General features: G+C 39.2%; 7 protein-coding genes across 9 annotated transcripts; 5 read left to right on the top strand and 2 right to left on the bottom strand.

The window, feature by feature from the left end:
* Positions 1-33: 33 nt before the first annotated feature.
* LOC18992203 (GDSL esterase/lipase At1g28570) lies at positions 34-2,146 on the top strand. The gene is made up of 5 exons (XM_024152593.1): positions 34-359; positions 638-853; positions 1,168-1,316; positions 1,427-1,703; positions 1,795-2,146. The coding sequence occupies exons 1-5, from the start codon at positions 92-94 to the stop codon at positions 2,058-2,060; spliced, it is 1,176 nt and encodes a 391-aa protein (XP_024008361.1). The 5' UTR covers positions 34-91; the 3' UTR covers positions 2,061-2,146.
* Positions 2,147-2,350: 204 nt separating this feature from the next.
* Positions 2,351-4,415, top strand: LOC18992204 (GDSL esterase/lipase At1g28580). The gene is made up of 5 exons (XM_006415574.2): positions 2,351-2,664; positions 2,984-3,199; positions 3,378-3,526; positions 3,624-3,900; positions 3,988-4,415. The coding sequence occupies exons 1-5, from the start codon at positions 2,352-2,354 to the stop codon at positions 4,263-4,265; spliced, it is 1,233 nt and encodes a 410-aa protein (XP_006415637.2). The 5' UTR covers position 2,351; the 3' UTR covers positions 4,266-4,415.
* A 39-nt stretch (positions 4,416-4,454) lies between these two features.
* Positions 4,455-7,376, top strand: LOC18992205 (snRNA-activating protein complex subunit). The gene is made up of 10 exons (XM_024152648.1): positions 4,455-4,889; positions 4,972-5,038; positions 5,144-5,196; positions 5,460-5,577; positions 5,774-5,862; positions 5,946-6,033; positions 6,131-6,223; positions 6,388-6,513; positions 6,610-6,870; positions 6,965-7,376. Exons 1-10 carry the CDS (start codon positions 4,699-4,701, stop codon positions 7,241-7,243), a joined length of 1,365 nt encoding a protein of 454 aa, XP_024008416.1. The 5' UTR covers positions 4,455-4,698; the 3' UTR covers positions 7,244-7,376.
* Positions 7,377-7,883: 507 nt separating this feature from the next.
* On the top strand, positions 7,884-8,645 carry LOC18992206 (ras-related protein RABA1i). The gene is made up of 2 exons (XM_006415576.2): positions 7,884-8,104; positions 8,210-8,645. The coding sequence occupies exons 1-2, from the start codon at positions 7,884-7,886 to the stop codon at positions 8,643-8,645; spliced, it is 657 nt and encodes a 218-aa protein (XP_006415639.1).
* A 171-nt stretch (positions 8,646-8,816) lies between these two features.
* LOC18992207 lies at positions 8,817-9,861 on the bottom strand. The gene is made up of 2 exons (XM_006415577.2): positions 9,288-9,861; positions 8,817-8,935 (listed from the first exon to the last, which is right to left on the bottom strand). Exon 1 carries the CDS (start codon positions 9,653-9,655, stop codon positions 9,308-9,310), a length of 348 nt encoding a protein of 115 aa, XP_006415640.1. The 5' UTR covers positions 9,656-9,861; the 3' UTR covers positions 8,817-8,935; positions 9,288-9,307.
* On the top strand, positions 9,732-13,140 carry LOC18992208. 2 transcript variants are annotated; one of them, XM_006415578.2, is made up of 8 exons: positions 9,732-10,215; positions 10,312-10,515; positions 10,614-11,108; positions 11,599-11,709; positions 11,888-12,073; positions 12,358-12,588; positions 12,680-12,800; positions 12,906-13,140. In XM_006415578.2, exons 1-8 carry the CDS (start codon positions 9,829-9,831, stop codon positions 13,022-13,024), a joined length of 1,854 nt encoding a protein of 617 aa, XP_006415641.1. In that variant the 5' UTR covers positions 9,732-9,828; the 3' UTR covers positions 13,025-13,140. The 2 variants fall into 2 exon arrangements, with proteins under 2 accessions (XP_006415641.1, XP_024007687.1); XM_024151919.1 differs by having other exon boundaries at positions 10,617-11,108.
* Positions 13,141-13,240: 100 nt separating this feature from the next.
* Positions 13,241-16,008, bottom strand: LOC18992209 (transcription factor VOZ1). Of its 2 annotated transcripts, none has more exons than XM_006415579.2 (5): positions 15,867-16,008; positions 15,248-15,523; positions 14,961-15,110; positions 14,346-14,856; positions 13,241-14,249 (listed from the first exon to the last, which is right to left on the bottom strand). In XM_006415579.2, exons 2-5 carry the CDS (start codon positions 15,476-15,478, stop codon positions 13,690-13,692), a joined length of 1,452 nt encoding a protein of 483 aa, XP_006415642.1. In that variant the 5' UTR covers positions 15,479-15,523; positions 15,867-16,008; the 3' UTR covers positions 13,241-13,689. The 2 variants fall into 2 exon arrangements, with proteins under 2 accessions (XP_006415642.1, XP_006415643.1); XM_006415580.2 differs by having other exon boundaries at positions 14,961-15,113.
* Between the last annotated feature and the right edge of the window lie 3,656 nt (positions 16,009-19,664).

Genomic DNA, 19,664 nt, shown 5'->3' on the forward strand with positions numbered 1-19,664 from the left:
TGTTTTTTTTGTTTCCTGTTTTCCTTTCAACAAATCACAAAAAGTTGACGACGGAGACCTGAGACCAACCACCATTCTTCTGGCTTCTCGCATGGCGTCTCCCGATTCTCTTCTGTTGACGAAGCTCGTGAGCTTCTTTTTATCTGCTCTTTGTCTCACCATCGTGAGCTCGGAAACGCAGTGCCGGAATTTCAAGTCGATCATAAGTTTCGGCGATTCGATCGCCGACACCGGAAACTTGGTCGGCCTCTCTGATCCTAACGATCTACCTCACGTCGCGTTTCCTCCATACGGAGAGACCTTCTTCCACCATCCCACCGGCCGTTTCTCTAACGGCCGTCTCGTCATCGACTTCATCGGTACGTCTTTTTAGTCTTCACTGTGTCCTTTTTTTGTCTTTACTGTGAACTTGCAAGTGTTTCTGAGTGTGTACAACAAAGTTGAAATTGAAATTCTTTAGCTGATACAATTAATTCTTCCCCTGTTTTATTGTTTCTCTGTTTAACTTCTTTTTCTGGATCCTCTTGCTTGATTGGATTTGTAGCCTTGTAGGTGTGATTGTATATAACATGAATACATCTAAATCACAAAAACCACTACAAAATACAGCTCTTTCATGTCTCGGTTTTGTTCACAGCTGAATTCTTGGGTTTACCGCTTGTGCCTCCTTTTTATGGATCTCAAAACGCAAACTTTGAAAAGGGAGTTAATTTCGCGGTTGGTGGAGCAACGGCATTGGAACGTTCCTTTCTCGAAGAGAGAGGCATTCACTTTGCTTACACCAACGTCAGTTTAGGCGTCCAGCTTAGGAGCTTCAAGGATAGTTTGCCCAACTTATGTGGCTCTTCTTCAGGTGAGGAACATCAACTTTTTTTCTTCATTTCCTGTTTTTAGTTGATTAGAATATCAATTCTTATTCTTTAACGATATCCCTCTCGAGCTGATCAGTATTTCAGTTCATCTCAAAATCAGCCTTTATATAATGCTTTTGAAGCTTCTTGCAGCTCAACTCATAATACAGATTTGGTTTAGAAGTAGAGAGTCACCACAAAATAAAGGGAAAATACTCCTTCTGTTTTGGGTTGTGCTTAGAGATCTTACCAGTTTTTGTTGAACTGCAATGAATTCAGTTCACTTGGGAAATAATGGCTTATTTTGTTGTTTTAGACTGCAGAGATATGATGGAAAATGCTTTGATCCTCATGGGAGAAATTGGAGGGAATGACTATAATTACGCATTCTTCTTGGGCAAACCCATCCAAGAGATCAAAGAGCTGGTTCCATTTGTTATCAGTTCTATTTCCTCTGCAATCAAGGTATACATGTTTGAATGCCTCATCGAGCCTGTCCAAGGAACAACGAAAGCACAAGCTTGTGTTTTTTCTGGTTTTTGTTTTAAGGACTGAATATAGAAAGCATAATACAGGAGTTGATCAATATGGGAGGAAGAACATTTCTGGTTCCCGGAGATTTCCCACTCGGATGCTCAGTAGCTTATTTGACAATATATCAAACATCGAACATGGAAGAATACGATCCTAAAACAGGATGTTTGAAATGGCTGAACAAGTTTGGAGAATACTACAACAAGCAGCTTCAGGCAGAACTCAACAAGCTCCAAAAGCTGTACCCTCATGTCAACATCATATACGCAGACTACTACAACGCTGTGTCACGTCTTTTCCAAGAACCAGCCAAATTCGGTTAGCCTTCTTGATCCTAACTTCTGGAACCTACACGACCATGTTCAATATTGATTAGATTCACTAACCAAGTTAGTTGTACAATATTCAGGGTTTATGAACAGGCCATTGCCCGCTTGTTGCGGTTTAGGAGGATCGTACAACTTCACCTTTGGTAGGAAATGTGGCTTTCAAGGAGTTGAGTGTTGTAATGACCCTACAAAGTACGTGAATTGGGATGGTGTTCATTTGACTGAGTCTGCTTACAGATTGATAGCTGAAGGTTTACTTAAAGGACCTTATGCGATTCCACCTTTCGATTGGTCTTGCCTCAGCTCTGAAATTAAGAATAACGGTCTTGATGAACAACTGATGTAAGTTGGTCTGAGAGTTGAGAGATAGATGATGAAAACATGTTTGTTCCAACGTGTTTAAATGACATAAGTAATATGGCCAAAAAAATTCCATCTTTATGACCTTTTTCAAATCTTTATTACTTTCCAAACCATATCGGAGAGAGTTTTTTTGAAAAAGTTATGTACAAGGAAACAAGAAAAATCCATTTTTGTGAAGTGGGTTGTTAGCATTTGGCAGTGTCTGTGAATTAATGAGTAGATAAAGACACGAAGACAGACGCTTGTCCTCAAACTTCAAATCCCTCCCCCAACAATGGCCATATTGCTGCTCTGCTTTTTCTTACAGTCCTCTTCCATGGCTTCTCTAACCTCTCATCTATTCAAGAAACTCAGAACATTATTCTTTCTGATTGCTTTGCTAACCACATCCGTAAGCTCAGAACAACAGTGTCGGAAATTCAAATCGATTATCAGCTTCGGCGATTCGATTACCGACACCGGAAACTTGCTCGGTCTCTCCGACGCTAACGATCTTCCTCAAGCCGCATTTCCTCCTTACGGAGAAACTTTCTTCCACGTCCCCACCGGCCGTTTCTCTAATGGCCGCCTCATCATCGACTTCATCGGTAATTCTCCTTTTTTTTCTTTATCTCTCTCTAATTGATTGTGAATTTCTTTTCTTGAATGTTCATGAACAACCCACAAAGGAGTGAGCACATGAACATCGAATTTCCTTAACAATTTGGAGCATCTTCTCGATTCTGTATTAATGATGAAGTCACTCTGTAAACCTTAATTATTACTAATCCTTGTTTAGTTTTTTCAAAGATTTGTTCTAAAACTGTTTAGTCTTATGCTCTTTCTCTGTTTTCTTTCTTTCTCTTGAAGTGCAAGTTAAACAGTATGAAATCTTAATTGGTTCTCTTCTTGGGATCTGTTTTGCAGCTGAATTTTTGGGACTTCCTTATGTGCCTCCTTACTTTGGATCTCAAAATGGAAGCTTTGAGAAAGGAGTTAATTTCGCTGTAGCAGGAGCAACGGCATTGGAACGTGTCTTTCTTGAGAGCAGAGGAATCCATTATGCTTACACCAACGTTAGCTTACGAGTTCAGCTTCAGAGCTTCAAGGAGAGTTTACCAAATCTTTGTGGTTCACCTTCAGGTAAGATCAACATCTTTTCTAGAATTGGCTTAGAAGTAGAGTTATAATAAAAAGCTAGAAAGTTGTCATTTTTTTGTAGCTTCTTTATGGTTTGAACCTTGAGATCTTACTCTTTCTTGTTAAATAACCCCGGAGATGCAATGCAACAAAGCTCTCACTTGTAATGGTCTCTTTATAGATTGCAGAGAAATGATTGGAAATGCTTTGGTTATCGTTGGAGAAATCGGAGGGAATGATTATAACTACGGGTTCTTGGTTGGAAAAAGCATCGTAGAGATGAAAGAGCTGGTTCCGCTTGTAATCAGTACTATTTCTTCTGTAGTTACGGTAAACATTCTCTCTTACAAAACCTTAATCCAGTTCTTGATTCTGCATATAGTTGTGTTGTGAGACGGAATCTTGAACGCATATAACAACAATACAGGAGTTAATCAGCATGGGAGGCAGAACAATCCTGGTGCCTTCAGACTTCCCAATCGGATGCTGGCCATCGTTTCTAACACAGTATCAAACATCGAACCAAGAAGAATACGATCCTTTAACAGGATGTTTGAAATGGCTAAACGAGTTTATAGAACGTCACAACGAGGAGCTTCAAGCAGAACTTAACCGACTCCAGAGACTTAACCCTCGTGTTACAATCCTTTACGCTGATTACCACAACGCCTTGTTGCATACCTTCCAAGAACCGACCAGATTCGGTTATAGCCTAACTCGGTTAAATCCTCGATTGACTATTTGTCCTCCGATTAAACCAATCTAACAAACCAGTTTTTTGTTGTGATCAGGGTTCATGAACAGACCCTTGTCAGCTTGCTGTGGATCAGGAGGTCCGTACAAGTTTAATAGTGTTAGACAGTGTGGGACTAAAGGAGTGGATTGTTGTGTTGATCCTTCAAAGTATGTGCATTGGGACGGTTTTCATTTGACCGAGTCTGCGTACCGGTGGATCGCACTTGGGTTACTCGAGGGTAACTACACGGTTCCTGCTTTCGACTGGTCTTGCCTCGGCTTTGAATTCAAGAACATATCATCACGTAAACAGTATTCTCTTAGCAGTAGGTGAATTGATGCGAGTTGTATCAGTGATTTATTTCCGGTTTGATGAGTAATCGACTAGTAAGGTGACTAATTGTATACACCACCGGTTAAATAACTGAACCGGATTGTTTTTTTATTCAGCTTCATATATATATAAATAAACATTGAAATAGAGAGACGAAGAACATTCGCAAATTGCAATAGTCTCTTACCTCCTCAAATTTGATTTCGATTTCTCGTCTTGTAGTTAAACCTTCTCACCCTCCATGAAGAGCTCCTTCGATTGATTGCAATCCTTGTAAAACCTAATTTAGCGTTTCCTGAGGATTTGTAGACTCCATTAGAAAATCTCACAAAAAGACTGTTCTTTTTCAAAAAAACCGAAACTTTAAAAACCTCGATTCTCTCGTCCTCTAAGAACTTCACAGACCCTCTAGTCGTCGCCGCGTGAAACGGATATGGAGAGCGAGAGCAGTGAGCAGATGGGTTCTTCAGGGATACCAAGAGGAGGCCCAATTTTTCTGCCAGACATGGTGGGAGATCTTTCTACAGTCCCCGAGTTTCAGTCTTCTTTCCTGAATCTACTTCAGGATTTGGAGACTCACTTGTCTCGAGAATCTCCTTCCTCTTCTCAGCCATTTGATCTCTCGTACGTATTCATGTCGTCAATTAATTGTCTCTCTCTATTGTTGTTTAATCCGTATAGTTGCGTAACTGGGATTTTGATGCAGAACTGATACGCTCAAGATTTATACTGAGGAGGAACTTACAGATATGGCTATGAAGGAAGCCTTTCAGGTACTTAGCCAAATCGTGAATTTGATTTATTTGTCTTCTTTCGCTGTCTTTTGGAGTGTAAGAAGAACTTGGGTCTTGATGATGTTGGTTTTCATTTCATTACAGGAAGATAACCCATCTCAAAATGAGCTCGAACAATCTTCCATCGTTTCTCATCCGTAAGTTATTATGCTGCTCCTTCTTGTGTTGAATCCTTGGTAAAAACGAATTGTGGATGTAGCTTTCTATTAGTGTGCTTCGTTGGTGGTTACGTTTTTGTTCACAGACTCACTTGGTTCTGATTCTGCTGTGATTGCTTCCAATATACATCTTAAGTTTTGTTTCAGCTTTGTTACGTTGCAATATTAGATTATAGAGACAAATAAAGTTGACTTAGACTCTTGTAGAATGGTAACGAATGGTTAGCCTATGCATCATGCAGTGAAAATCCATCAGATGGAAATGGAAGAATGACAACAAGGAAGAGGACTGCAAAGAAGACTGAGGTGAACAAAAAAAAGAAGAAGAATGAGGTGAACAAAAAAAAGAAGAAGACTGAGGTGAGTTTGTGTAACATGGTGATTAGCTTAGTTTCTTTTCCAATGCCTATTTTCGTTTGGCACCTCTTGATACCACATTTTCACGGTTTTCTTACCAATGTTACTGACTTGGTTCAACAAGGAATGAGAGATGGAGTAGTCAAGCTGATGGCTTTATTGCTTCTTTTATGATTGATATAGTCATTTTTGTATTCAGGAACCTTATATTGCCAAGGTAGAGCAGCTTGCTAAACTCAAACAAAAGCAGGAAGAGGATAAAGCAGATGTGAGGCTACACTGCTTCAGGTCTGTGGTTACTACTGCATTACCTGGTTTTCTGATGTACCTTATATGTTTGCGCTGATGTTCCTATTTTAACTTTCGTTCAGCAAAACTTGTGAAGATGATGAAGATGTAAGTTTATCTCCAGAAGGTTTGAAGCAGATGCAATCTCTCAAGTCCATAGATAAATATAAGGCAAGTGATCTTCTCTTGCAATTTTTTTTTTTTTTTTGAATGTGCTACTCACTGCTCATGAATCCTGCTAAACATTATCATCTTCCTATTTAGACAGGGGGTTAAGCCATCAGACATCCAGGGGCCGGTGGATACGCTATTTCCTGAAGTCATTCTGTGTGTTGAGATTTATAACAGTCGCAAATCAAAGGTACTGTATTGTTCTGTAAATCCTTAATGCACTTTTTGATATTTTTTGAGAAATCAAAGCCTTCTTCAGCCCATGCGGATACAAAAGTTTTATATAGAGTTAATTAGACATAGAGGCAAACATATGCAACACAATTTACTATCTTTGTGAAACTTTTTGTTCAGACCCAAGAATTTTTGGTTCTAGGACATCAAGTGTTGACTGAATTAAAGGACAAGATACACTGCCTTACAAATCAGGTGATGGAAAAGGCTGGAAAATATGATCCCTCTGGATACTTCCTCATTGAAGTAAGAATTAATCTGTTCATTTTCTTATATTTTGATGGCTAACTAAGTTTAGTTCTTCTTTTGTGATTTAACCAGAAATTTGTTTTGCTTGATTAGGATATCTTTCACAATGATTTAAGGAGTCCCTCAGCAACAGATTACAGCAAACCTATATTAGATTGGCTTTGGAACTCAAAAGATGAAGCTGTTAAAAAATGGGAAGGTATTATAACCGGAGAATTAAAGCAAAAGCAGAAAGCTGTTCTAGGTGAACAGAAAGCCATGGGTTTACCTTGTTTCGGATCTGCAGACATGCAGAGTACACGCTTCTGTGATTTAAGATTCAGACTCGGAGCTAGTTATCTTTATTGTCACCAGGTAAAAACCCTTTTTTTTATTTCTTTGTTCCTTGGATTCCCATCCTAACATTTTGAATAGCCAAAACATATGTATTGATTAATAAATTGAACAGGGAGATTGCAAGCACATGATAGTGATACGGGACATGAGGCTGAGTCATCCAGAGGATGTTCAGAACAGAGCGGCTTACCCGAGACTCACGTATCGATTGAAAGTTAAGGCTCATAAGTGCGGCGTTTGCAGCATATATAGAGCTACTAAGGTCGCATTGGATGACAAGTGGGCAAAAGAGAATCCTTGCTATTTCTGTGATATGTGTTTTGACCAGCTGCACAACGAGGGAAGCTCTCTTAAATGTGACTTCCCAGTCTTTGATTATGTGTATGAGTAAAGAGGTTCTTCTTGTTGCAGTATCCTTAGATAGAAAGGAGCAATCTTTGTAGATGCAAGAAGAAGACCTGAGTCTTGTCTTGGCATATTTTATAACACTTTGCGAGTCTCGCAGGAAATTTTGATGGAAATTAACCGGTCCAAACCAAATTGAAGCGAAATCTCTCAAACCAGAAATAAACCAATGAGATTAAAATAAATCAAATGTATGGTTTTGTCGAAAATTAAGAAAGTGAATTTTTACAGTAGAATTATTTTATATTTGCATTGTTTACAGTAGAGTGGTTTTCTCGTTAATACAAAAGAAAAATTAGAAATGTTTATGTTTAGCCAATCCGATCATTGCAATAAGATAAACAAAACAAAAAAAAAAAGTAGAGGAGATTCCTTGAATTTCTGGTACCTCTCGCTGTCCTCCCAAATTCAAAACTCAAATAGAAATCCTCTCTAATTTAGAAAACGTTAAAAACAACAGAAAACACACAAAACAAAACTAATTGTTTTTAGAACCCAAAAAAAAAACATTTGGGAATTGAAGATCGTCATCGGAAGTTCTTGGAACAGCCAAATAACTTTTTGTCATTGTTTGTCTAAAGAGAACAACCTCATAAAGCAAAAAGAGGTTAAAGTTTGGAGAGAAGATGGGAGCATATAGAGCAGAAGACGACTATGATTACCTCTTCAAGGTAGTCTTAACCGGAGATTCCGGTGTCGGAAAATCTAATCTCTTGTCTCGTTTCACCAGAAACGACTTCAGCCACGACTCACGTGCCACCATCGGTGTCGAATTCGCCACACGTAGCATCCAATGCGACGATAAGATCGTCAAGGCTCAAATCTGGGATACTGCCGGCCAAGAAAGGTAAAAAAAAAACAAAAACAAGAAAGGAAAAAAAAAACTACTACGTCTTCTACTCTTAAAACGTTAATTTACGTTTTTCTTGATTGATCAAAATTCAACAATTAGGTATCGAGCCATCACGAGCGCATATTACCGAGGAGCCGTTGGTGCGTTGCTAGTCTACGACGTGACGCGTCACGTGACGTTCGAGAACGTAGAGAGATGGCTAAAGGAGCTACGGGATCACACGGACGCAAACATCGTGATAATGCTGGTTGGTAACAAAGCTGATCTTCGTCATCTTCGAGCTATCTCAACAGAGGAAGCTAAGGCGTTTGCAGAGAGAGAGAATACCTTTTTCATGGAGACCTCTGCTCTTGAAGCTGTGAATGTTGATAATGCTTTCACCGAAGTTCTCACTCAGATTTACAGAGTCGTTAGCAAGAAGGCTCTTGAAGCTGGAGATGATCCTACCACTGCTTTGCCTAAAGGACAGATGATTAATGTCGGAAGCCGAGATGATATCTCAGCCGTTAAAAAACCTGGTTGCTGCTCTGCTTAGACACACACACACAAACAGAGTCACACACAGAGACCTCTCTCTCTTTCTTTCTTTCTTTCTTGTATTTTAATCACTCAACATCAACATTTTCACTAATTTCCTGCAAATTTGTATACATTCTTGGAATTATCAGATAAAACAAAGTTTACACACACACGTCTTTTTTTTCTACTCTACAATCGCTTGCTTTGTCCTTTCTCTGCTTCCAACGATCGTTTTTTCCTTCAAAATGTACATGAACATGGCCATTCTTGATGCACCAACTCGCGCCTCATGCTGCTTTTCCTCACCTGCAAATAGAGGTTATTGGTAATAGCTCAAAGTAAACTCAATCTTGAACTTATCATCTAAGAGCATCAGAACAGAGTTCATATATATACATTTCGATATTTTTGGATCAAGCAAAGCGTGGTTCAGTAGAATTAAAGAACCTCTATAAGCTATAACAATTATAGAATGTACATATCATCACACTAGAGCATATTTAAACAATTCTCTTGAAAAGTTAGGCTCCTCTGATTAGTTTTTGGATGCATCATGAAATTAGTTCCAATCCCTTTTCGACTAATCCTAAACCCGTAATCAAGAAGAAATGTTAAACCTAAGAATCGAGATACTCAATTTGAACAAGAGGAATCTCACCAGGAAACACAGACACAGAATCATTTTTCTTCGTCGCGTTCAGAAGCAGGAGGAGTCTTAGAACCCGACTGGAGTGAAGGAAGAGGATTAGAGCCTTTAATGATCCAGCCGAGTCCGAAAAAGACACCTCCGGCGAGAATCGCGGTGCCCCAAGCGTGTGAGTACCACTTGCTGTACTGCCTCATCGCGAACTTCCACTGCTCCCTCAGCGTCGCCTGATCCGGATTCACCGACTCGGGCCGGTTAGGATACGACATCCTCTGACCCGAATAGCTTGAACCCGATCCAATCTCCGGCGCCGGTTTCTTCGCCGACGAAGAAGAAGAAGTTGTGTTGTTGTTATCGGGGATTTGGCTCTTTTCCGCCATTGTCGTCGTCTTTCTTCTTTCTTTCAGATGTTGAAAAATGCTTTTAACCTCTCTCTAATGTAACTCTACTATTGCCACTGACACGTGGTGTACCCGAAACGACGCCGGTTAAGTTGCTTCGTCGACCTCACAAACGTTCGAAAAAACCCCCTTAGGGTTTAGGGACACTGTCAATGGCTTCGGCTTCTACTGCTTCTTCTCTTCTCTTCCCCTCTCGAAATTTCACATCTGTGCCATTAATTCCACTCCGGAGAAGCTCCGTGTCTTTCATACGGTCTTGTTCTAGGAATCCTTCTCCGGCCACTACCAACGAGGAGGACATTCTCCGTTTCGTGGCGAATTCCGACGGGAAGGCACTTCCATGCGTGCGGACTTACGAGAACGATTCAGCTCGGCTCAGTCTCGTCGGTACAGTAGCTTTTGATCAAGCTTTAACCGCGGCTGCCGCCGACGGTGGTGAAGCCGCCGATGACCACCTTCGTGAAAATGTCCCTGTCATGGTGGTCGAGACTGTTTTTCCCGGTGGATCCGATCCTAAGGCTACTGTCTCAACCCGATTGGTCAGTTCTCCAGCTCTTAATTTGAAATTCATCTGCTTTTGATTCTGAATTTTGAAGACTTGAGTTTTGACATTACAAGATATCTTTTTGGGACAGTTCTTGCCTACTCAGAAAGTTAAAGAGCGAGCGAGAAGACTTCGGAGGTCTCTCTCCGAGGATCTTACTAGCGGAGATTTGTCAAAGAACATACTTGCGATGACTTTTAGGCAAGTTGTTCTGCGACAGCTGTGGAACTTCCAGCTTGTGTTGTTTGGACCTGGAGCTGAAAGAGAAATGGGAGATTACGAAAATCCTCGAGAGGTTAACTTCGCTTTGATGTGATGTTTCTACTGATACTGGCCTGCAAAATTGAAAATTGATACTGATAGGTTCAGTTTGTCTTATTCATTTCGTATCAGCAGGTTTCTACATCCTTCACTCTTAGCTCATCCGATGAACGGGTTATATCTGTTATTGCAGAAGTTATATGCATCTCCGCTCTTCAAAGCACTGAGAAGCATTTCCTCGATGATTATCTTGGAAGAGCTAAGTTTCCTTTTTTCAAGTGGTTAACGAAACACAGGAGGATTTCTTCAAGAGACTGCTCGGTTGTCCTGCATAAGGTCTTTGTTGATGAGCTAAACGAGAATAGCAGTCACCTGCTTGAGTATTTCCAATTAAGGAAGGAAAACTTCAAAAATTCAGACACAAGGCAAAGAAGTCTGTGGTGGAACTTCTCTGCCAAATCTAAGTTGGAAAAAATTGGTGGCCCTGGGTTTAGTAATTGGGCAAGTGAATGTCTACCCGCATATCGACTAGAGATTGATACTGCAATACTTGGGGACCTGAAGCTTGAAGGCTGGAGAAAGTCCAGTGAAAATAAGTGGGAGGTTCTTCTAACCCACTCCCAAATGGTATCGACATTTTCCCCTTCTTAACGCCAACTAGGCTTTTGTTCTTGATACTTTGTGAGACATGGAATGGCAGCGTGGCTCTTCTTTGATATATTTTTCTGGCTAGCATGTCTCTTCATTTGGAAATACATTCTAAAGATCTAGGTTACCATCTTCTTGGTTGTTCTCAGTTGCATGATGAACCAAATTATATTGTTTTTCAAGTATAAATATAGAGTACAAATATAGTTCAAAATTAAAGGAGATGATATATTCCATCATAATAATAGTCATTCCTTTACCCTATTAACGTAACAAGGAAGTGCTGATAGATTGCGTGGTAATTAGAGTTAGGAAGATGAAATATATTATCAATCCTGCCATCGGGTGCAATAGAATTGCTTGTACTGCTCCTTTTTTTATGTGCTCTCTAGTTAATAATGTTTTTGTTTCCACGCATGTTATTTCATGAGGTCCCCTACATTCCTGACACTTGTATTAAACTCTTTAGGTTGGGTTGGCTGAAGCATTGGATATTTACTTTGAAGATACATACTCACTGCCCAGGAAACAGCTACCATGTGATGGTTTTGGAGATTATGCAAACTTACCCAGTCAAAAGGTATTGACTACTGGACTACTAAAATTTTGCCAATCTTTTGGTTATGATACTTTGGTACCTGGTAATGTGTATGTAACATAGGCAATTACTGTATGATTTAATAAGATTGGCTTAGGTTTGGTAACTTTTCCTGTGAAACTTCTGTTAACTTTTTTGGTTTGCTCATCTCTATTGACAGAGAGGATTGTCTATGTTGAAAATGATATCTGTCACCATGGCCAGTGGAATTCTTCTTCTTGCTGTGAGTGCTGCGGCTCAATTCTGTATTCCGCCGAAAACCGTGAGAAATTATCCTGGAAAACGCCAAGATACTTTGTGGTCAGAGAGTGAACTGTTATCTCATCAATCTTCAGATTCTTCAGAGGTATGGACACCAAAACACACGAGTTCAGATAGATTCGTAGGCCAGCAAATGCACTTAGTCAATAATAGTTTTGTAGGAGAGCTCTAATTCACTTGATCACATAAAACAAAGTACCGGTTTGCCATTTTTAGTAAATTCTTTGACATGAATAAGTAAACCATCCAAAATATATACAGTAACAATGCAAGACCTATATATTATTTGTTCAATAATTTCTGCATATGGACTCTTGAGATCATCTTAAATTTGAAATGAAACTAAAGTTTGAAACTACAAATGAGCAGTTGGATTCATTTTGCGGATTACTTGTCAACAAGCTCAAAGATGCCTACTGCTGGGTAGGGGAAATATCCCTAGAAAGCAGCATAGGTGCCTGGATTGGGGAAGTACCTGATTACTTGAAAGAAATCAGCAGAGCTAAATCCGTTGAAGACCACATCGTTAGAAGCTCTTCTCTTCTGGATAAACTCAATGAAGACGCAAAGGCATCTGCGCAAGATATCGCAACCTACCAGGTAATTTTAGTGAAATGTGTCTCATCCTTTCATTAATAGCAAAATCTTCATGATCCTTAATTTCTCTGTCTGGTTCTTTAAATGGAAGCAGGTAGTGTTATCATCTGAAGGTAAAATTATAGGGTTCCAACCGACTAGCCGGGTGGCTGTGAACCACTGGGCTGCTAATCCTTTAGCCAAAGAACTTTACAGCGGAAGAAAACTCTCGCCTGGTAATTTCATGATTCTCTTCTTTCAATTCCTTAATTTTCAATTGCATTCTTATCCTTGAAGATTATCTGATTGTGATGGTGCGGTGTTCATTATTTATGTTGCAGGGCTGATTGAGCCTGGTCTCAAGAGTAGCCCTCCGACAAGAGTAGTTGTGTTGGAATTGTTAATGTCTGTGAATTCAGAGCATCCTTTTGCACTGGTCAGACCATTATTGCCACAATAATCATAAGCGAGTGCCTAGTCTCTTTAGATGAAATTTTTACATTACATGTACCTTAAATAACATTTCGCGTCTATGAAATAAAAATGTCTTAGGCTTATGATTCCCGCTAAAGATCAGTGAGAACGTGATAGCCTGATCCTTGAATAGCTCTTTGGAGAAAAATCAACAAAAATCCAAAACCAGAAACAGAGATTAAGAACAAGACCGGTTATGCCATTCAACAGAGGATCTTGATTGTATAAGAACGATAAAGATAATCAAACCGTATTGCCCATCGGTTACATAATTCGTCATCTGCATTTTATCGCAGAACAGAGAGTCGAAAATGCATCAAAATACATAAACCGGAATGTCAGTAAATATACCGTCTTCACCTTCATAGACTGAATCTTAAAAAGCAGTCTCCTTCTCAACTTTACTTTTCCTGCCTTCGGGGTTAGAACAAAGCTCTCAAACTCCAGGACAGTCTTCTGCATCCCCTTCTTGTTATATATACATAATCTCTCTGGATAGTGAGAATTATAATAATTAAAAAAAAAAAGAAATATACGAGTCATGAAAATCCATTACTTGCCCTACGAGATGTAGAAGCTTCTTCTTCTGCTGCTGCCAGATTAAATGGTAAGCAACAGCTTCTCAAACCTGAGGTTCTTTTAGTTTTCTTCTCAGGGGATATAATAGTCGGTTAGATTTCCGACAAGATAGTTAAACTCTTCACCTACTCCATAGTCATTGGCCTGCTCTACTGTGTTCTGAACGTTCCCTGTAGCAGCTTTTGAGTTCACTTTTGGTCTTCCTTTGATGCAGCGTTTGTTGTTGTTGTTATGATTGGTGTTGTTTTCTGGAGGGAACTCAGCTGTGAGTCTTCCCATCTGTTTCTGCAGATCAGCCACGGACTCGGTTGATACTTTGCCTTTTGAGTTCTTCTTTCCATCAACGAGCTTGAGCTCGAGCCTGTACAAGGCACAAGCATCGCACTTATTGATCTCGTACTCATAAAGATGCCACTCGAAATGGTGCAGAGGCTGCGGATCCATGTAGTAAGATCTCTTCAGCCCTCCAAACTCGTTCATGATCTGTTTACGAGACTCGTGCCAACCACGACCGTTGTAATCTGGTAAAGATCTTTGCTTTCTGTTCCCGCTCTCAAAGGCCCTCCTTGGCTTATCAAAGAATAGCCACTCCCTTAGTGTCTCACTCTCTAGAACCGTGAGATCAAAGAGCTCTACAGTTACACCAGAAAATCAAGACTTGAGTTTACATATTCAGCTCAAGAATGGTGTGTACATTCCATGGAAACCGAACAGAACAAAAATCTTACCTGGGGCATTCCATGGTGATTTAGCAGTTGCAGCTCCTTCACATTCGGGAATACCGACATCTTTCCCTCCAGCCTTTGCGCTAAGAGCAGCAAAAAGCAAACCGTCTTTTAGGCCAATACCTCCAGGACGCACCACGGGATTCATACCTGGCGGGCCTTCATTGAAAGCCAGTGCAGCATGGAAGCTACTGCAGTAATCCTGGAACCAATCGAAACCTTGAGCAGGCCTAGGGCAGTCCCAAAGAGCACATTTTGGACCCAAGAACGCAGAGGGTGGAGGACAGATAGTTGGGATGAAAGTAGAGATATGTAAAGGACCCTCTACAGCATAACTGGGACAATCGTTGAAACCACCACTGAAGTTTGGTTCAAACTCCTGTTGCAGGTCATACTGATTGTATTCCAAATGAGCGGTTCCATTGAAGTTGTTTCCAGCTACTAAGGACGGATCTTTGCAATGATCAGCCAATGGAAATACATGTTCTGGCTTTCCCTGAACCAAATTGTATCCCTGTCAAGATTCACCACGCCCTCAAGAGTATTAAAACACAATAATGTCTCCACAAACAACTAGAAGAAATAGTTTCTAGAGATTTGATCTAAAGAGCAACTAACCCTTTGGAAGACAGCATTTTTTCCAGCTTCGAGATTCTGATCAGCAGGCTCGGGCTTGGGCGGAGCTAACTTGCTGGTTGCATCATCTTCTTCATCACAGAGCTGCAGCAGCCGACAAATGTCTGATGAGAAAGACCCAAGAGTACCACCCTGCTAAGCAAAACAAGACGACACATGAACTAACAATGACTGAAACAGCAAAGAAAATAAAAGCCATATGTTTTCACAAAAGACCAGAAACCAAGCATGCAAGTTACAACAATCAACAAGAACGAAATCAACCATACTTGTTGCAAGGATGATGCAGGAGATGGCTCGTTGAGCTCTGATTTCCACTCGCGGAGCATCTGATTCACTTGCTCCTCAAGCAGTGTCACATCAGTGGTCCTGCTCTCTTTCCTTGCGAATTGAAGATCTAAAATCATCCCTTGCAAATCATCAACACGATTCTTTGCCTTATCCTTGAACAGCTTGTGAGAAGAAGATCTGCAATTAGTCTTAGATCGCTTCCCCGTCATAAGAAACTCACTCCCCCAACAAAAAACTTCCTTACACAGCAGATTCTGTACAAAACAATCAAATACTTCACATCACTAATGTTTCTACACCAAACATATGCAATCGTTGATACATGTTTTAGATTACATAAACAAGCGAATAAAATAAAGTAAACTAATTTGAAGCCGAATTATAAACAAGATAAAGCACCTAAAACACCAGCTAAAACGATGATCAGGGTTGAAAAATCAAAACGGAGTAAGGATCGAGCTAAAACGATGATTACAAACACGGAATCAATCATGCACAGAGCTAAAGAAACAACAGATCGAGCTAGGCACAAGAGCAACTCGTTTCCTGAAGCCAAAAGATGAGAGATTTTTGGAGGTAAGAAACCCAGGAAATCACCTTTACTGTAACTGCAGCAAAAGCAGCAACAAAGAGAAATTTCTCCGGAAGTTTTTTTCAATCGGAGAAAAGAAGAGTGATGAGGAAAGGGAGAGTAAAAATGAAAGAAATAAAAGAGTGTGACGAAATTAAATAAATATAAAAAAAAAACCCACAAAGGAATTTTAGAGAAACGTTCGTGGCTTTTCTTCTTCTCTTCGCCCTCCACTTTTCTTTTTCCTTTTATGATCAAAATTCAATGAATTATAAAAAGACTATGAATTGTACAGTTGGAGGAAAACATACCAGTTGTATATATATGCTATTTGTATATCTATCCTAATTAATATATATTTTATCAATTCTGGGGAAAGTTTTAATGATTACTTTCGAAAATCAAATCTCAAAAATTGTAGTTATATTTTTTTCTTTTAATGTTAGTGTCATCGTCTTTGTGTTATGTCCCTATGTTTAATAAGAAAATGATCAAAGATATATTAAAGGAGCATTTAGAAAATACATTTTTTTATACGTAAAAATTCATTTCCTATTTACAATTACTTAACAAAAAAATCATATTTCTATATTTATTTCTAAAGATCTATAATTTAATCATGTGTTTTTAGAATGCCCACGCCCCACCACGGTCACATGTCTTACACAAGTTTGGTTTTTCTTTTTTAGGATTTCATCGGCAGTAGAGAAATTTTCTTAGATTATATTCAGGGACATTGATTACTTAAAAAAACAAAGAAATTAAATATAGGACTTTGAGTCGAATTTGGACGTCCAAAAAACATTAGAGTTTGGATTGTGTCATTGTGATCTGCTATATATATTAGATCATGTGATGCAACGATAGAATCCATGGTTTAGTTTTAAGTTAATCATTTTACAGAACAACTCGGATATAATGAGATACCAATACCAAGAAATGGTGTAAAATGTCAAATAGATGGATCGTGAAAGACTAGAAAACTCCTTTGGTTAGGGATGGATCATTCATCATTTGCAAAGAAGAACAAAAGGTTTTTTTTGTTAGAGTGCACAAATTCAAAGCTAAAAGCCTTTCTTTTTTTCATTTGGAGCTGGCAAGCATGTTACAACATCAAATTACACTTTAAAGCTTTTGAGACGGATTACGCCGGATTAATCATGAGACCAATATATGTACGTAGAGACATGTTACTAATTTTTTATCCATTTTAATAGTTTTAAATACAACTAGAATTTATGCATCTATATTAAAATTGCAACGACTTGCATTACTTCCGGTAGAGAAAAAGAAACAGAGGAATCTTGAGTAAAGAATCGCAAGATCACAAATCGCACAAGTGTCGTGAATTCGAATTTTAAATTTTGCAGGTGATAACAAAAATTAGATGTAAAAGAGAAAAGAGGTGGAAAGAAGGAGATATTGGCAAGAAAGGAATAAATAGCTTTTTTCCACTATCTTCCTCCATATTCCTATTTTGTGATGCTCATTTCTTTTCATCATACCATTTACTTTCAATTTTCATCAATGGTCGTCATATTCTATATATCTTTTTGTGTTTCTTATTATTCTCTTTAAAAAAAAATACACAACACAATGATCTTCGTATAAAATCTAAAACAAATTTCAAATTCTAAATATACAACGACTAGTTTAGTCACAATCAAACTATTTTTATTCTTGTATGTCTTTCTTTGACTTGTTAGATAGTCATATATTTACCACATTTTTGGTAGAATGAAATAATTGGTAGTTAGTGCAACGGGACAGAGGGATTCGCATGCATGTGACCCACTTGTAAAAAGAGACGTGACACTCGAGAAATTGAAATAGCTTTAAATACTATACAATATGAAAACAACGACGCGTGTTGTTTATTGCACCTTGACCTTTTCCTACCCAATACTTATTCTTCATAAAGAAACCTCCAAACTGTATAGTTGTTCATCTCGTCCTCTAAAAAAATTGTGATTTTGTATGATCCTGTTGAATGGTGGCTGAGCATGTGAAAAACCTCTCTAGAATAAGGCGATTTTTCTGGTGTCAATTTTTTCGGTTTGCTGCTCCGGTGCCTTCATCCTTTCGATGGTGGTACCATTAGATTGCTGCTTTCGTCTGTCCTTTTTGTTTCTTTGGTCTTTTTGAGGCTGTTAGAGTGAGATCTGAAATTCTAGATCTGATTTTCTGAATCTAGATCTGTTTTTTTTGGATTTCGTTCTTCTTCCTCATTCTTCTTGTGTAGTTGTTTGGCTGTGGGTTTGCAGTTCTTAGGGTCCCATGTTGTCTTTTAGATGGAGTTTGCGTTCAATTTTGTTTAGTAGGGTGCGACGGTTTTGAAGCGACGGTTTCGTTCTCGGTGTGTCCGCTTGAGCCGGCTTTAGTTTCGTCGCTTCTATTTCTCATTTTGGGCATGGTTTCTGGTTTGTGGTACTTCTTTGCGGTGTTGGTTTTGCTCTAGAGGCGTTTGTGTTTCCTTGCTCTTCTGGATTGGATAGTGTTTTCGGTTGTCTGGGTGCTTTGGTATGAGTCTGGTTTCAGTTCTTGGGTTCGACTTTCGGATGGTATTCCGTTGCAGTGTGATCTTCTAGTCCTTCTTTGGTGGCTCTGTGTTGCCGGGTTTGATTCTCCGATGTTGCAGTGGTGTCGTTCTACAGCTCTTCTCTTGCGAGGATGTGATCAGTTTTTGTCTGAAGATTGCAGAAGCTGGCTCGCGAATGTCCGCGTGTAAGAACTGTCGGGCCTCTTAGTCGTTTTCCCATCTGATTTCAAGGTTTTTTCCTTGAGTCTGGGCTCTGGTCGGGTGCTTCGATTTTTTGAGGCTCTGTTTCACTTTGGTTGCTGTGCTCTGTTCCTCTGCTGTTATATTCTCCTTGCTGCGTTTGTGGTTGCTGGTTGAGTTCGAGGTGGGCTTTGCCTCTAGGCTTGTTGTTCTTTGGAGGCATATATGCTATCTCTTGGTTCTCATATTTCTCGGCTTGCTGCAGCTCCTCCTATGTTCTTTGCGTAAGGGTGTGGTCGGCTTCGGATCAGTTGTTTCAGATTTAGTGCATTGGTGTATCCTCCCTCTCTTGCATACTTCACTATCTTTCTTCTTGTTTTAGAACTGTCTAGTTTTTGGCTTGATAAAGTATTTGGTTTTATGACTTTGTATTTGGGGTTCTTTCTTGTAGTCTGTCATTTTTATCTGTAAGTCCTTAAGTTTCCCCGGTGTTGGGGCTTTGTCTCCGGATGGATTTCTTTCCATGCTGGCTAGTGGCTTGAGCTCTGTTCGTAGTTTTGAGTGTTCGACTCAATTTCTAATAATAAGATCAGATGACAAAAAAAAAAAAAGTATAGTTGTTCATCTTTCTATTCATTTCCAGATCTTTATAAACCTCCACCACTCTTTTCTTCCTCTTTGATATATAGTATAATATTTTTCGTTTACCTAGCATTCTTCTTCTGTGTTTGATCAAGTATAGTTATGGCTTATCAAGTATTCTTAATTTCTTTCTTTCATCTCTTTTTTGTTGTTTTAGTTTGGTTTTCAATGTTTTTAATAGCAAATCCCAGATCCATTGCTCCGGATGTTGGCTGGTTTAAGTTGATGGCTAGTCCCAGATCCGGAGTTGGTTGGTCTATATTGATGGCTAATCTGGTGATTCAATTGGTTGGTTTAAGTTCATAGCCAATCCTCTGATCCCATTATCTACAGTTGGTTGGTTGCCTTAATTCAAAGGGAGTAGGCTAAAGATTATGTTTTTAATTTTGATGTTTTTGTAGTTATTTGATTCAAACAAATCTTCAAAAACTATTTGCTTTAATGTTTTGAATTTTCATTATTG

The sequence above is a fragment of the Eutrema salsugineum genome, unplaced genomic scaffold (genome assembly GCF_000478725.1).
Source record: "Eutrema salsugineum unplaced genomic scaffold, Eutsalg1_0 scaffold_5, whole genome shotgun sequence".
Classification (NCBI taxonomy): Eukaryota; Viridiplantae; Streptophyta; class Magnoliopsida; order Brassicales; family Brassicaceae; genus Eutrema; species Eutrema salsugineum.